Source organism: Fusarium sambucinum, chromosome IV (genome assembly GCF_050947815.1).
Source record: "Fusarium sambucinum isolate potato_lamoka chromosome IV, whole genome shotgun sequence".
NCBI lineage: Eukaryota > Fungi > Ascomycota > Sordariomycetes > Hypocreales > Nectriaceae > Fusarium > Fusarium sambucinum.
This window is the reverse complement of record NC_139291.1, coordinates 5,870,726-5,885,846: the sequence shown is the minus strand read 5'-3', so window position 1 is coordinate 5,885,846 and position 15,121 is coordinate 5,870,726. Positions and strand designations below refer to the sequence as shown.

The window sequence follows — 15,121 nt, the reverse complement described above, 5'->3', positions numbered from 1 at the left end:
CCAGCATCTTAGTTTTATCAAATAACACTGCGCATATTGTAAAATCGAGGGTGATTAAATTGTTTCTTTCTTGGTCTCATTTCTATGGCAAGTGCATATACGCTTTTAATTCGTGGCCTCAACACTAGATTACGTGTTTAGACATCGAAGAGTTCCTTGAGGATGCGCATGGTATCCTCGGGACTGGTGACAGAATGGCCGACAGTTCTGGAATCGGCGTAGATCTCGTAGTCGTTGCCGCCCTCGAAAGTCTTGTCACCAAAGAAGTGAATGTTCTTGTAGGCAATGCCATCGGGCTTCTTGGCCTCGTTCTCGAGGTGCCTGAGGCAGTAGGTCTTGTCCCAGCCAGTAGGGAATACATCGAAGGAAATTTGACCACCAATGGAGAATCTGTTATGAGGTTGTCAGCTGCTAGAGCTCATGGTGGTGAATAGGGGCAATGCAACATACGTGAGACCGAGATGGCCGAATCGCTCCTTGAGGACAGCGACAAACTTCTCGCGGACCTTGGCCTCCTTGTCGTACTTCTCGAAGTCGTTTCGTTCTTGTGTACTGGCGTTACGGCCGACGGGGCTGATGTTGATCATGCCATTACGGAACTCGATAAAGGTTCCGCGCTTGACGGGAATGTCGAGATCAGCGATGTAGTGGAGGACAAAGTTGGCAAGCTCCTTGTACTGCTCCTCGCCGATAAACTTGATGAAGGTGTTTGATTCGAGGGGCTCGCCGAGCTTGAAAGCAGTGAGGCCGTTCTCGGAGAAGCAAAAGTCGAAGAGAGCGGTGACGGGCTGGCCAGCGGGCTTGCCCAGCTGCTCCTGCTGCTTGGGGAAGTCGGAACCGCCGACGAAACCGACGGCGCACTTTGAGCGAAGCTTCTGGAGAACGGAAAGAATCTCGGGGGAAGCATCCTGAAGAGTTGTCAGCGATTTGTAGGATATCAGGGGTCGATTGAGCTTTGGCATACCAGACGCGCGGGGGTAAGGGTGCCGTCGACATCAAAGAGGCAGATGGTGTCCTTGAGAGGACGCTCCTGAAGAGGAGAGTATGAGGGAGGAGCGAGAGACATTGTGAGGGTTGTGGTGTGAAATGGTGGTTGGAGAAGAAGAAAGGAGAAATGGGGGTCACGATAATATAAAGTACCTGGAGTTCTTGGAGTTGAGGAGGGGACCAAGCCAAGACCAACAGGAGGGGGTGGGGTACCTACCTAAGCTTGGGATGCGGGGCACACTCAGGTACAAAACAGCTACTAAAGAAACCTCAAGAATACAAAGATATTCAATCAACTGGTGGCAAGTATGTAGTTCGTATCAATTGGATGACTAGCAGATGTGATAGACAATCCATCAATTCTATAATATATTCAAATTGGAACAGAAATACATTAGTGCCACGTTTATACCACTAACGATTCAAGGGTCTGCCAACTACTGTAATTAGAACGACAAGGTCCATCCATGAGGACCACCTTGTGAGGAGATGGGATGAGAAAACAATGAGGTTTGTTTGAGAAAAGCATTGTACTCTATGGAAATATCAACAAACAGGATGTAGTTAAAATGGCGTCCTTTGGTCAATCTTCTTCGTTAAAAGCACTTTCACACATGCTATCATTAGATTAGATCTACAAACAAAATCTACAGTGGCGTCCAATCTCTTTCGCCGAGTCTGACCGCCAAATACGCACTTAGTCCACAGCGTGGTGGGGGTCGCCTAGGTGAGCTCGGTGAGTGAATATCAACAACATCAAATCCATCAGACATAGGTAGTTTTTACTTGTGATATTCAAAAGTTCGCTCTCTTGGTATCCATTGTTATTCTATAAATACAAGCAAAGCGATTCAGGGCGTGTTAATATGTATTCTAGCCTAATCGTGTAAAAATCTCAATTTGTACAATGTTGTTTGCTATAATAGCCCAACAGCGTTTATGCCATCTCGCCCCAAACTCCAGTAACCTCGATGATAACATTTACGACAGTACTCACTGCCCAGAGTGTAATCAGTCCCCATCCGATCTTACGGCTCAAGATCCATTTATTCATGGGCACAATAATCAACAGCCCTACCAAAGTCACCAGCAACGTTATGGCTGAGATCATCAACGTTCCGTTGACTTGAATACGGTAAGGCTTGTACTTGATGGGGAGGGAAGGGTTTTTGTGATGCTTCTTGTTTGCTTTCCTGACCATCACCATGACACCTCCAATACCGATGCCGAGCAATATGTTCAACATTGGGCCACCAAAACAAGCAGACCTAAACAGGTTGTCAGTTATATCTCCAAGTGAAGCATCGTAATACTCACAAGGCCATGACGGGGTATCCCAGTCGCGCCACCGTAATGTCGGCAACCAAATCTCCTACGCTGTTGCCGGCAGCAAAGATTGTAAGACCCAGCAGTGCTTCCGAAATATTCAGAATAACGCCGACTGTCTTGAGAACCCCAACAACCTCGCCTGCGATGGTCGAGATCCAAGCGATACTAATAATGAAACCCATGAAGCAAAGTATGTAATGATAACGAGGTGGTCTGTCCTCTGATGTGAAGACAATCAAGCCTCCAAGGAGGATGAGTGATGCAAGGAGGCTGTAGAGGACCATCCGGATCAGGGCCTTATGAGGACTCTCCCCTTCATCCAAAGCATTGGCCCATAGAACCAAAACTGCAAACTGAGGTCCGGTAAAAAGCTGGAGTGCCACGAGCCACCGATTCCAGCCTGTGCTGTCACCTTTGGCACTGCTAGAAGAAGGGAAATCCGAAGCAGGCTTGGTCACGATGGCTGGTGGCCCCAGAGACAGTTGCGGGACGGTCGAGTACTCCCCTCCATCGGCATGTGCTGAGGAAGGCGGAACAGCAGACCCTGCATGACTGCTACTCCGGTTTACATGAGAGCGTCTGCGATAGCGCTCCCACTCTGACTCTCCTTCCGGCTCGATTGATGAATGTTCGACCGACACGGGCGGGGCCATATGCCCAATTCCGTGATGATCGTGATGATGGCTAGAAAAGTCAACAATCGTCTCGAGGAGAGAGGACTCGCCATCTGTTGTCGCTGAATCTACCACTGGCAAAGTAATTACCAGGAGAAAGATGCTCGGGACAGATATCGCACTAACAAACTTGTCCCACGCCGTCTTATCATTCCAACCTTGCAATGTAGGAAACAAGGTTGCCAACAGTATGTGAGGAGGCGGTAGCACAGCATATGGCCACCACCTAACAGGGCGTGATGGTACATCAACCGTCAGCTGCAAATCAGCAAATGGTGTTTCACGGCCTGCTTGACCCAGCACTACGGTACTGGGCGACACTCCTCCCGGTGACACGAACTCAATTGGGTCGTTGTGATAGTTTGGTGTGAGCAACGCTGGTGAGTCCGTATACATAGGAAAAGGTTGGTTTGGCGAAGATCGATCGCTGCAGGAGCTGCGACGGCTCGGACTCGGGATTTGCAGGTGAAGTTCAGGAGTGGGCATTTGTCCTCTCGTGCTTTCGCTGGGAGCATCAAAGGTGGTCCCACTAGGACCGACGGGTGGCGCGGCTAGGTTTCCCCCAACAGTGTGTGATGGGCTCGGGCTTGATGCTCTTGTTCCGCTGGCTGTAGAGCCGGGAACTGACAGGCCGGTTTCGCCTCTATCATGACTCGGGATACGGAGATCAGGGTGAGCAGCTGTCCCCACAGGTTGATCTCCTGAAGAGAGTGCTCTGCTCCTTTTGGGCGCATGTTCGTCATAGCCTGAAGCCTGCTGGCCGTCTGAACGAACCGAATCCGAGATGGTGGCTGTGGTTTGTCTTCGCCTTTGGATATGATAATCCGAGTAACTTCTTCCTGGGATTGTTGACAGTTGCAAGTTACCCTCACGCTGCAGCTGTGCCAGCGCAGATCGAAACTCGAGCGCTCCGACAAGACTGGGCCGAATAGGGGTCATTGTGTTTCTCCTGGTTCCGCGGCCACGCAGTACTCGCATGCTGCTGGCGACCTCTGCTGCAACCATGCGATCGTGGTCCTCACTTGACGTGTCGCTCTCACTTGGCTGCGGTGTGCCATCCACTTCAATCCTAGGTCCCGCCTCAAGGAGTGAAATGTCGGGCGGAGTAGAAAGGGCAGTGCCAGGAGCTGAACCAACGTCGTCTACATCATCTCGATATGGCTCGCCAGCAAGCTCGTCCCCAGGATGATATACATGACTGCGCGCTTCTCCTTCTCGACGCTGCCTGGCTTTGCGCCTTGTCGAATACCAGTGCCATGTTACAACGGTGACAACATATACTGCATAGTAGCCGATCATGACCCAACACTCCCAGAAGTGTAAATGGCCATCGGCCAGGAAGATCATTGTAAAAACAACGGCGAAAATAAAGAAGCAGATATCACGAGTGTAAGTTTTTCGATCGACACGGAACTCCCTCACGAGAGCCATAGACCCAGCAACAACGCCAGTGATGAAACTTGCAGCTCCTATCAGCTCACCAACAGCCATGCTGGCACTGTTAGAGCCCATCGCAGCAAAAGTGCTGAATACGTCGGGAGACCCATTGCCAAATGCTAGAAATGTGACGCCTGCTAGACTCTCGCTAAGACCAAGAACAGTTGCGATTGTGCTCAAGTTGACGCTGAAGAAGTCACTTGCAGCAATTCCAATTGTGGTAAAGAGGAGGCCAAGCCAGACGACGAGAATGCTGAATGCGATAGGCCGTACGTTGCCAAAAGCGCAATAATAGAGCTCGGTATAAGGGACGAGTCCGGCATCGTCGTCAGTGCAGTATTTGCGCACAAAAGCGCATTTGTCTTGAGCATCATGAACTTGGTTGCACTCGGGGGTATCGGCGGAGGAGCTTCGTTTGAACAGGTTATGAGGATCGGCGGCATGGCTGGAGCCAGACTGCGCAAAGGTCGTGTGCGACAGGAAAGAATATGCGGTTAAAATTGATAGAAGAAAGACCGTGGTATAGAAAGGGCGAGACTTGAGTCGACTGCCTCGGAGGAATCGTTGAGGAGCTGTGTTGCGACGTCGGTCGGTGTTGTTGTTGTATGGGCAGGCAAGCCTGCGAGGGGCGATATTCGTCATTGTGGTATTGGTATCGTCATGTCATAAAGTGGTTGCTAAGAGTGCCATTGTCACTTGGATACAAGAAGCGATGAACAAGAAAATGCAATCATGAAGATGGTTGTAAATAAATGGGATTCGATAAGGGGAGGGTTGAAGCGAGGAGGGTAGGTTAAATAGACTACCGACCTAAAAAGATTAGTAGGTATGTACCGAGGGACGGGTTTTGGTGCTAGATATCGTGTTGTGACGTGACATGGTCCAACTGTTGCTCGCGTCCATCCCTTCACTATTACCCGAGGCAGTAAAAATCCATCTGATAAATTCAAGTACTGTATCACCTTGGTCAGGTACCTGCCAGAAACCAGTTTCAAGCCTTTTAGCGCTTCTTTTGCGACGAGCTTATCGCAAGCTCTACTTGATGGTGACGAAGACTACCTACCTCGAGTTAGCGGAGGCCGCCTGCTGGTATTCCATGATACGGATCGGTGAAATAGTTGCCACAGCCGTTGTGTGAGTGTGGCTCGTCAAGACTAACAGAAACATATCCAGTCTAGTCTAGCCAGTTCAGACCTTGCAGTGACAGTATGGGTTAGCCTAAGTGCTAAGCTTCATCACCTGCTGCTGTTGTAGAAGGATTGTCTACCTATATCGAGCTGTTTAATGCGTCTAACTGTACATTGTCCTGTCTCTGACTTGTTTCTCGTTTACAACGTGCCTGCCTTACGTGCCGCCACGAAGTTTCGTGATGCATGAACAGGGGTGATAAGCTTCATGCCTTGACAGTTCCCGCGTGGTGGTGGGTGTCCGCCATGTTCCGTTTAAGACGGAAGATACTTTCCGTCCGCTTATTAACGCTAATAACGCTACCAAAGGAAGAGGCACCTAATTATTTGAGAAGTAAGCGGATGAGAGATGAAATCCGTCAGTTGATTTGTACTATCCGGATCATGTTTCTAAGGATATATTTTTACACCCTAGAACTTGTACTCGTCGCTGTTGAGTTGTACTGCGCAGATAAGGTTTTGATGAGGGCCATCAGCCACAACGGAGTCCTCAGGTATCAAGTGAGGCGCAAAGTTGGTTACCCCACAAGCACTGCCCGCCTGTACCGGCCTAACAGTTCGCCTTTATTTTGTTTACTTTGCCAAGGGGGGGTCCCGCAACACCACGACGACCAAGACAAAGACGCGACAGGCCTCGTCCAACTCCGCCCTCTTTAATTAATAGCCCACACAAAACACTTTCAAAATGCCTCGTGTTGCCCAAGTTCCCAGATCGGGGAGTGCTAGGGCAAATACTGGCCCCGGGTCGGCGCCTTCATACATTACACATTCACCGATAAAGTGAGTACCAATAAGCTGATTCACTGGCTACCGTTGCAATATGCTAATGCCGCTATTCAGGATCCCCCTCAACGACGATGTGTCAGAAAAAGGTCAGCGCATGAGCTCTAGAAGAGCTCTTCACGAGAGACAATTCAACGAAATTAAAAAGGCCGCGACTCCTCGCAAAAGCAACGCTCGCCTCGACGACATGGAAAACGGTGACCCGCAAACACCCCGCCCTGGCCGCGCCAGCAACATTGAAGATGATGAAGGTTTTGTGGTTGGAGGCTCGGCAGTCACGCCTATGAAGCGAGTCCCTCTTCTGGCCAACTTTGAGGAGTGGATGAAGATGGCAACCGATAACAAGATCAATGCGACAAACTCGTGGAACTTCGCCCTGATCGACTATTTCCACGACATGTCACTTCTCAAGGAGGGCGACGGCGTCAACTTCCAGAAAGCTAGCTGTACCCTAGACGGCTGTGTCAAAATTTATACGAATCGAGTCGACAGTGTTGCAACCGAGACAGGCAAGCTTCTGAGCGGTCTTGCCGACAGCAACAATGCCAAGAAAAAAGACAAGGATGGCGAAGACGCCGATGAGAGTGACGAAGAGGAATTGGACGAGGATGGGAATGTCAAAAAGAAACCCAAAAAGAAGGTATGATTTCATTCATGTGCATGCATCAAAGAGTTAAACTGACCTTTGCCAGACACAACGATCATCTGAAGCAACGCTCGCGCCTTCGTTCAACTCACTGCAACTCAAGAAGTTTGAGTTGGAATTCGCCGTTGATCCACTGTTCAAGAAAGCATCTGCCGATTTTGATGAGGGAGGTGCCAAAGGACTTCTTCTGAACCATCTGATGATTGATTCACAAGGGCGCATCGTTTTCGACAGTAGCGACGACAGTGGCGATGCTACCACTTTAGGAAAGAAAAAGGCTGGCGAAGAGGGTGATGGAGAAGATGATGGTATCGAAGAAGACGATGCGGCAGAGAAGCAGTTGGAGGATGAAGAGGAAACCGATGATGTTGAAATCGACCTGGGAGCTCTTGGTGCCAAGTTCATTCCCGATCTATACCGTCTCGACGAGCTTGATGTCTGCCCGTCTTTAAAAACTTTTGACCTTGGTGATCCTTCTGGTTCCATGGATATCCCCTTCTTGAAGGCACCCGAGGACTGGAAGCAAGACCAAGACAAGGAAAAGACGCCTGGAGCACTAGGTGATATATCTGGTCTTGTCATCGATGGTGATGCTCCGGCAGGATTTGATGATGATGACCTTGGCCTTGGAACTTTTGATGCCGTCGAGGACGTTGCTTTCGGTGAAGGTGGTGAGGCTTGGGCCCGAGAAGCCGCCCTGGAGCCACAAATGCGAGTGTATGACGCTGGATTTGGTGAAGAGGGTGGCGATGGGGATGAGGTCGACGGCAAAGGCAACGGAGAATTCGTCGTTTCCATGACAAGCGCTCAGCAAGCGGACAAAATGCACGAAGATATCCTCGGTTTTTTCGACCAAGCCTTACAGAAGAATTGGACAAGCGCCGAGCACTGGAGAATCAGAAAGGTCAAAGATGTCAATAAGCCAGCAACCGAAACAAAGAAACGCAAGGAAAAAGAGCCATTTGAAATCGACTTTGCCGCTCCTCTCGATTCACACACTTCGGACCTCATTTACATGCAGGCTACAAATAACACAACCATCAGCATGCCCAAAAAGGATTGGAAGTCGAAATCACGCAATCTTCTTCCCGACGACAAGCATTTCAACTCCAAGTCTTTGTTGAACCTTTTTCTCAAGCCAAAGGCACGAATGAACAAGCGACGCACGGGATTCAACTCTCGCATTGGTGGTTTTGGCAATGTCGGTTTGGATAACCAACCCGAGGGAGAGATGGATGAAGAATTCTGGGCGAAGCAAAAGGCACCCCAGAACACCGACGAGACGGCACCGCCAGGGGGCGATTACGATGCCAACTTCTTCCAGGATGATGGTATGCCATTCCCCGGCGGCGGCGATTTGGATGACGATGATGACCTGGAGTTTGCCGATGCACGCGAACACTTCTCGCCAGGTGTTGATGGCCAAGCTGGCTTGACTGAGGGCGGTGGTTTCACAGCTCTTCTCAATGGCGAGACGGTGACGAACACTGGGGCTTTCGGAACGACATTGGTAACCCAAACAAGGCGCGTGCGACCAGAGTACGTGCAATATGCCAGAGTAGCCAAGAAGGTTGATGTGCGAAGACTCAAGGAGGAATTGTGGAAGGGTATGGATAATGACATACTCGGGGTAAGTGATCTATGGGAACTAGTACCACTAATGAGCAAGATGCTGACACGCTTTTTTTATTTAGAAACAACCCGAACCTTCAGCATCACCTGACAGCGATTTCAAACAAGAACAGCCACTCAAGTTTACAGAAGTCATGAATAATCTGCAAACTGTATACCCCAAACCGGTTATGGATGACATATCTACATCGTACTGTTTCATCTGTCTTCTACATCTAGCCAACGAGAAGGGTTTGATGATTGAGAATACGCCTGGACTGTCGGAGCTGGAGATTCGCAGGGATTGGTCGGCGGAGATTGTTGAGGGCGAATAGTAAGAGCAATTTTAGACTGCTTGGTTGTGTCTATGTTTTTGGGGCATGGTTTACTTGACGAGTCATGAGACACCTGCAGACTTCATTCGAAAGACATCTAGGGGAGGCATGGAAGATAACCTGATGATATCCTGGCGTTAAGGAAGAAGTCGAGATAGGCAACATTTAGAGCAATTGTTTATATGAAGGACACGACGGAATGAAACATTGGATATATATGTACCTAGTATATATATGTATGTCCTGGAAAGTGTATTTTATTTGTGTCCTTGGTCACGTCAAATTCTCCTTGTGAAACGGGAGGGAAAAAACTTAATAAATTTCAAAGAGCCACGTGCTACCGTACCCAATCATTGTCAGGGGGAAGCAAGTTTAGATTCGCAGATGTTGCTCTTGACTCATTTTGGTCAATGTTGGTTACAGAAGCTAAGGTGCTTTAAGTCTCTAAACTGCGATCATGGTAGTATCAAGCTCTTATTTTCTAAAGGAGGTGAATCGTCATTATATTGTCGTTCTATACAAGATACACTACTATAACATTTGGCAATTGCTGAAGTCTAGATCGTAATATCACTGCACAGATACGCATCATCATCATCATCATCACCTCACGTTAATTGCTTGTGGTGGAAAGTTACGTACTTGTCTTATGGATCCACTAATTCTTCTTTTTTTCCGGGCGATCCACCCCACACTCCTTTCGTACCTGCACCATGACGTTGGAACCGATTATGAACTGGACCCCTATGACGACGTTGAGTTTTGCGGGTTGACGAAGTAGGCAGTTCATAAAACCTGGATAAGGAAGGACCCTTTGTTGCGATTTCGTACTGCCTGCTCACGCACCTTTCTTCTTTACTTTATTGTTCTCTGCAACTTTTTCTTAATACAAACCGCACGTCTCTTCTTATCATCCTCTTATTAGGTAGGTAGTGGTATCTAGGTACAAAAGAGGTAGCAACAATTCAAAGACAAACCAAATCCATCGACGCCTTCCTATTTCACATTCTCAGTGGCCGCAATAATGACAGTTTCCATTTTTGCCGCAACCATCTGCTGGTGGTCTGACACCTGGTAATGCCCTCAAACTCAGTTCGATCTTATGATGCAATAGAATTGCACTACTAGACTTCAGTCATATAAGATCATGATTATAATTTTCATACTGGCTAATCTGATATCTAGTCATCCTCCTTTTTTTTGTTATCCCAGAAAAAGCCCCCCAACCACGACTGATGCATAAATAGTACGACGTACAATCGACCCCTCAAGGGCCTAAACATATTCGAATACAGATCATACCCCTCCCCTTGTGGCCCTGGTTGCTACTTTTCAAATTCTCGCCAACCGGTTCAACCCAAACCAATCCGTAACGCCAAACCACTCAACTTCTCAATGCCTACCGCCATAGTCATTACAGAGGCATGCAGACACAAATACCACCATTCCCGAGGTCCGACCCTGAATTGAAAAGAGTATACATCATAAAACATGGGTATCCAACAATATATAATAAAAGAAGGAGGCCTCAACTCCACACATTAGGACGATCTTTTCATCGTCGTGCATAACAGCGGTATTTCTTAGACATGATCCATTATCCGTCTCCTCACCGCTGTTCATCCCGTTCGCTCTTGGCAACAAACTCACCTGCTCTCAGCAAGACACTCATACCGTCCAGGCGGGCTCGTAGAGGCCGTTCTTCAACTGGAGTGACGAGATCGGGTGCTGGAGTCATCAGAACATCGGCATCTGCCATGTATTCGTCGTGTCTGGCTAGGGGGCCAGTAGGTGGCAGAGGTTGAGAGCCTTGTAAGCCGTGTTAGCTTAAGCTTTTGGCAGAAGTCTGCAGTGGGAGGATCAAGTACCATATCCTCTGGGCACTACCCCATTACGAAAAGACGGTCTTGCAAGTGTTGCAGGGTCTGTCGGGCTGGGAGTTGTCGTTCCGAAACCAGAAACAGAAGAGCCCCGCTCAAACATCCCCGCGTTGGCAGCAGCAATGGGCGTTGGCAGCGTCTGGTGGTGGGAGAGCAAAGCGTGAATTGGGAGGGGGCCTTCGCCAGGTGTTCGCGCAAAACTTCCTGCTGGGCTGACCGATCCGACGCTGCTGGTAGAAGATGGTTCGTGTCGGAGGAGTGGTATTCTGGGCGGAGCCGATGGGAGGACGTTGGGTACTTCAGGTACTGATCTCGGATGATTGGCGGTGACGAAACCACTCGAATACGGATTTCCTTCAGAACCTGATGATACGGTCATACCTTTCCTTCCATCCTCAAGCATATTGGATAACGACGGCAGATGTTGTTGCTGACATGTCTCAGCTCCACGGCCACCCTCTCGCCAAGACTGTTGGCGCGTGGAAGTTTGATGAATGGGCTCTCGAGGACTGCCGGCATCGAAATGGCTACCCCGTGGTGACGACATGGTATCATCGTTTGAGTTGGCTTGCGACAGAAGTGTTGGTGTTGTCGACGAATGCTGTGACTCAGCTACTGATGCGATCGAATTTAACCTTTCCCGATAACAAGGTGGTGGTTCGCTCCCCTGCAACCTTTCGCTGCCACTTCCACTCGATGTGTTACCAGGCGTCATAGTGTTACTGCTGCTACTGCTATGACGTAGTCGAATAGGGTCCAGTTTGGTCCTTTTGGAAGAATCGGCTAGTCGAGGTCAGTATGTCAGTTTCACTATTCCATCAATGAACGATGACTTTGATGCCAGCTGGCTACGAACCTTGAGTTCTTTTGGCTTGCTTCTCCTTGAATTCGTGCAGATATTGCATGTATTTCCGGTAGTCGGCCGTCTTCTTATACTCCATCAAATCTCGGTGGTATTTTTCCTTGTCTGCATTTGCTTGACTCTCGAACGCTTCTTTTTCACTAGCGTTCAGGTTCTGCCAGTTTTCCCCTACCAGCTTGGCAATTTCTGTAAATGTAAGGTTTTGACTCCTTAAGTCTTCCCTCATTTCTTTTTGATACTCATTAGTATGCTGACAAAAGAATTTTTGACCTGGAGCAATGCTTACTATTAGAGAACAACACATAAGCCGAGGGGGGTCGCTCAGGGGCATTCTCGTCGGGCTGGTGCCTTGTCAGTCACGATTACTTCTAGCGATGTACGACTCTCTTCGCACCTTAGGATGACGTCGGTATTTTCGTTTCGCGACACCTTGTCCCTCTGGGGGTGTTTCTGTCCGACTGGGCTCGGGTTGAATGCTTTCTGACTTTACTTCTTCGCTAGTTGGCCTTGAAGGGGTCGCCAGAGACGCCGATGGGGATATACCCCGCGCATTGGCTATTCTTCTTTGAAGTTTCTAGACGAGGATGATGTTAGTTTTTGCCTAAGTGGGCAGTGACATTCTCCATACCCTACGATGACCAAGCTTGACGCCGAGTGCATCTCTGTTGGACAGTCAGTGTAAGTTCCACAACCAGTCAAAATTGTGGGCACGTACAGATCCGACTCTTGTATGTCGAGAATAATATCCCACTCATCGAACCCTTGTTCGACGAAGGCGCCAAGATATTGGGACAGCCCCAACTCGGCGAAGATCGATTCAAGATCTGAAGACATACAGCAGGGCTGGAAAGTCCCCGGGACCTTTCCTTTGAATACGAATAGGTTTCTTCTGATTGGTGCCAGGGTGACGACTTCAACGTAATCCAGGTCCAAGTGGACTGGTGATTTGCAATCTGCGATACGAGCTAGGCAGCAGTACCAAACGGCTGAAGGTCGCTAATACAACCAAAAAATGTACCCAGTAGGTATTAAGCGATATAAAACTACACACGAGTGTGTTGTAACAGCAAGACAATGCTCTCCTTTTTCGTATGGTTGGCGGCTTGATGGATGTCGAGAATAGGTGGGTTCTGAAACGCGGGGTTAGGCACAGCACTATGATGAACTGACGATGCCGTTCGGAGTCGAACGACTAACAAGAGTGAAAGAAGCTATCATGGAAGTGTGTTGGGCAAGGATTAAAGACTGGTGGGACACATATACCCTGCTGTGAGAATGAAGACTATATTCAGAGCTTGCAGCATTAGAGCGTGCTTGGGCAACGATGAAGCGAGGCCAAGCTGGACAGGAAGGGACAGGACAGGTTTGAAAAGACGGCTATAAGCTCAGGGTTGGGAAACAAAGGAGATGCATTGATTGGGCATGTGGGCATGGGCAGCGATGATGGGAAAGGGCAGAGAGGTTGACGAACAGAATACTGCGTATGCGTATACAAGTACGAGATGGAGTCACCCGACACTGATCGAGAGCGATGGGTAAGTCTTCCGCAGTTGCAGATAGGCTTCAGGATAGGAACAGATGGGACATCTGATGAAGAATGCTATACTGACCAAGATTCTGCAATTGATATACTACAGCGACGAACAAACGAACGAATTTTTCGAAGCGGATGATCGAGAACGGGAGTAGAAAGAGAGGCCAGAAAGCGATCAAGAGGGAAAGATGGATGAGTCGAGCTTGTAAGGGAGTCGAGTCCGGCAGGTATGAGCTTCACCAGAGGCAAGACACAGAATCGGATATCTCGATGTCACAGAATGAATCCTGGGCCGTGGTGGGTTGGTTATGGATTAGGGAGAAAGGTGCTCTGTCCAACCGCAATGGGGGTAGGAGGGAAGCCCACGGTCAGTCAGCGGCGCAAGACCTCGTCTAGTAACAATATCGAGAGTAGTGACGAGGAGGTGGATTAGCAGGTGATCTCGGGATTGAAACTTATGAGGCGACTGTGAGGTGACAGATCCAAGAAGACAGAACAGACCCCGGGTTATGTTTGGCTGCAGGTCGGTCGGTTGAGGATCAATGTTCTGGACCTAGGCTTCTGTTGATGTGTGCGCGCGGCCCTGGGCCAAACTCGACAGGCAGGACGCTTATAAGAATCAGATTCTAGAGAAATGGACTTTCAAGTGCCCATGTACAGGGGTGTGTCAGTTATCGAAAACAAGCCAAGTCGAGGAATTGTTCTGTGGAGAGGTGCTATTAGAGCCAACTTCGAGACTGGGGGCATGGGAGAATCCAAATGCTTGCTGTCTGTTAATGGAGGGCAGGAACAGGGTCCAGGGGGAAACGGAGCAGAGTCGGAGGTGCCGCAGCCACCGGCAAATACTTAAGACTATTGAAAGAGAGCGATTAGGCAAATCAGGGTTTCGGAAGCGAGGATAAAATCGCGAGAGCAGAGAGAGCAGAAACATCAGATTCTTACATGGCACTACGTTCGGGGGGTGGTGGTCTTGTTGTTCAGAGGCTCGCAGGGAGCTAGGAGGGCGTAGTCTAGCCCGGCCAGTTCGCAGCAGAGCACAACGGAATGGGGCGTGAAAGTGGTCGGGTGGGAGAAGGGGTAGACCTACAATCTTCCGTCAAGGATGCACGCACAGTCTTGGCATTTGTCTCTGAAATCTGGTCTGGCTGTGGATACTGACTGATCCGCAGCCTTCTGCTACTCTTCTCCGAGCTGGGGTATATCAGGTTTTGACGTTCAAGAAAGTCGATGAATAATAATGCAAGAACCAGTTCAGCATCAGCCTTCAACCATTGCAAAGCCCTGGGTTATGATGGACAATTGGCACGGCCATTGCTGAGCAACGAATGTACATAAGGCAATCAGTTCAACTTATTTGGGATGGGTTAAAAACAAGAAGCGTGGACCCCAAGGCCCTGTCGTCGGCTACGTATACGATAGGGCGGCACCTGGACAACATCGAGATGCCCCATCTTGGTCCAATGGACGCATTCGAAGACCATATTGAGGTCGCTTCAACGCAACGCAACGCAACGCAGCGCAACACTACTGGTGCCCGTGACTGGGAGACGTTTAGCAGAGTCATCCACGGATGTAAGAACGTCCAAATATAAGTGAGTAAATGATGGAACAACTCTTGAGATTGCTGTTTAGTTTCAAACCAGTCAATATCAAGAGCGACATGGTATCGAGGACATGTAAGACTCAGGGGTGGCATACTGATGCTCATGCTGATGTTTGTCCAAATGTCGTACAGCCCTTCATGGTGTTCCAAGGACGTGGGCAGGAGTGCTATGGAACTTGGCGTATCCGCATCCTCTATTGAGAAAAAGGCAATTGCGCATGTTGATCAACCGTCAATTGATTTACTGATTTGA

The 15,121-nt window shown here is 49.0% G+C and overlaps 5 protein-coding genes across 5 annotated transcripts; 2 read left to right on the top strand and 3 right to left on the bottom strand.

The window, feature by feature from the left end:
- Positions 1-137: 137 nt before the first annotated feature.
- Positions 138-1,066, bottom strand: FSST1_001943 (phosphomannomutase SEC53; the record flags this gene model as incomplete). Its single annotated transcript, XM_083227886.1, has 3 exons — positions 138-390; positions 451-908; positions 965-1,066. The coding sequence occupies 3 exons, from the start codon at positions 1,064-1,066 to the stop codon at positions 138-140; spliced, it is 813 nt and encodes a 270-aa protein (XP_083092125.1).
- Positions 1,067-1,924: 858 nt separating this feature from the next.
- Positions 1,925-5,069, bottom strand: FSST1_001942 (Sodium/calcium exchanger protein-domain-containing protein; the record flags this gene model as incomplete). The annotated part of the gene is made up of 2 exons (XM_083227885.1): positions 1,925-2,255; positions 2,305-5,069. The coding sequence occupies 2 exons, from the start codon at positions 5,067-5,069 to the stop codon at positions 1,925-1,927; spliced, it is 3,096 nt and encodes a 1,031-aa protein (XP_083092124.1).
- Positions 5,070-6,299: 1,230 nt separating this feature from the next.
- FSST1_001941 (condensin subunit BRN1) lies at positions 6,300-8,989 on the top strand (the record flags this gene model as incomplete). Its single annotated transcript, XM_083227884.1, has 4 exons — positions 6,300-6,394; positions 6,455-7,037; positions 7,090-8,673; positions 8,738-8,989. 4 exons carry the CDS (start codon positions 6,300-6,302, stop codon positions 8,987-8,989), a joined length of 2,514 nt encoding a protein of 837 aa, XP_083092123.1.
- A 1,609-nt stretch (positions 8,990-10,598) lies between these two features.
- FSST1_001940 (uncharacterized protein) lies at positions 10,599-12,565 on the bottom strand (the record flags this gene model as incomplete). Its single annotated transcript, XM_083227883.1, has 7 exons — positions 10,599-10,798; positions 10,858-11,652; positions 11,726-11,959; positions 12,018-12,072; positions 12,126-12,305; positions 12,360-12,393; positions 12,447-12,565. The coding sequence occupies 7 exons, from the start codon at positions 12,563-12,565 to the stop codon at positions 10,599-10,601; spliced, it is 1,617 nt and encodes a 538-aa protein (XP_083092122.1).
- A 2,142-nt stretch (positions 12,566-14,707) lies between these two features.
- FSST1_001939 (uncharacterized protein) lies at positions 14,708-15,121 on the top strand (the record flags this gene model as incomplete). Its single annotated transcript, XM_083227882.1, has 2 exons — positions 14,708-14,837; positions 14,898-15,121. 2 exons carry the CDS (start codon positions 14,708-14,710, stop codon positions 15,119-15,121), a joined length of 354 nt encoding a protein of 117 aa, XP_083092121.1.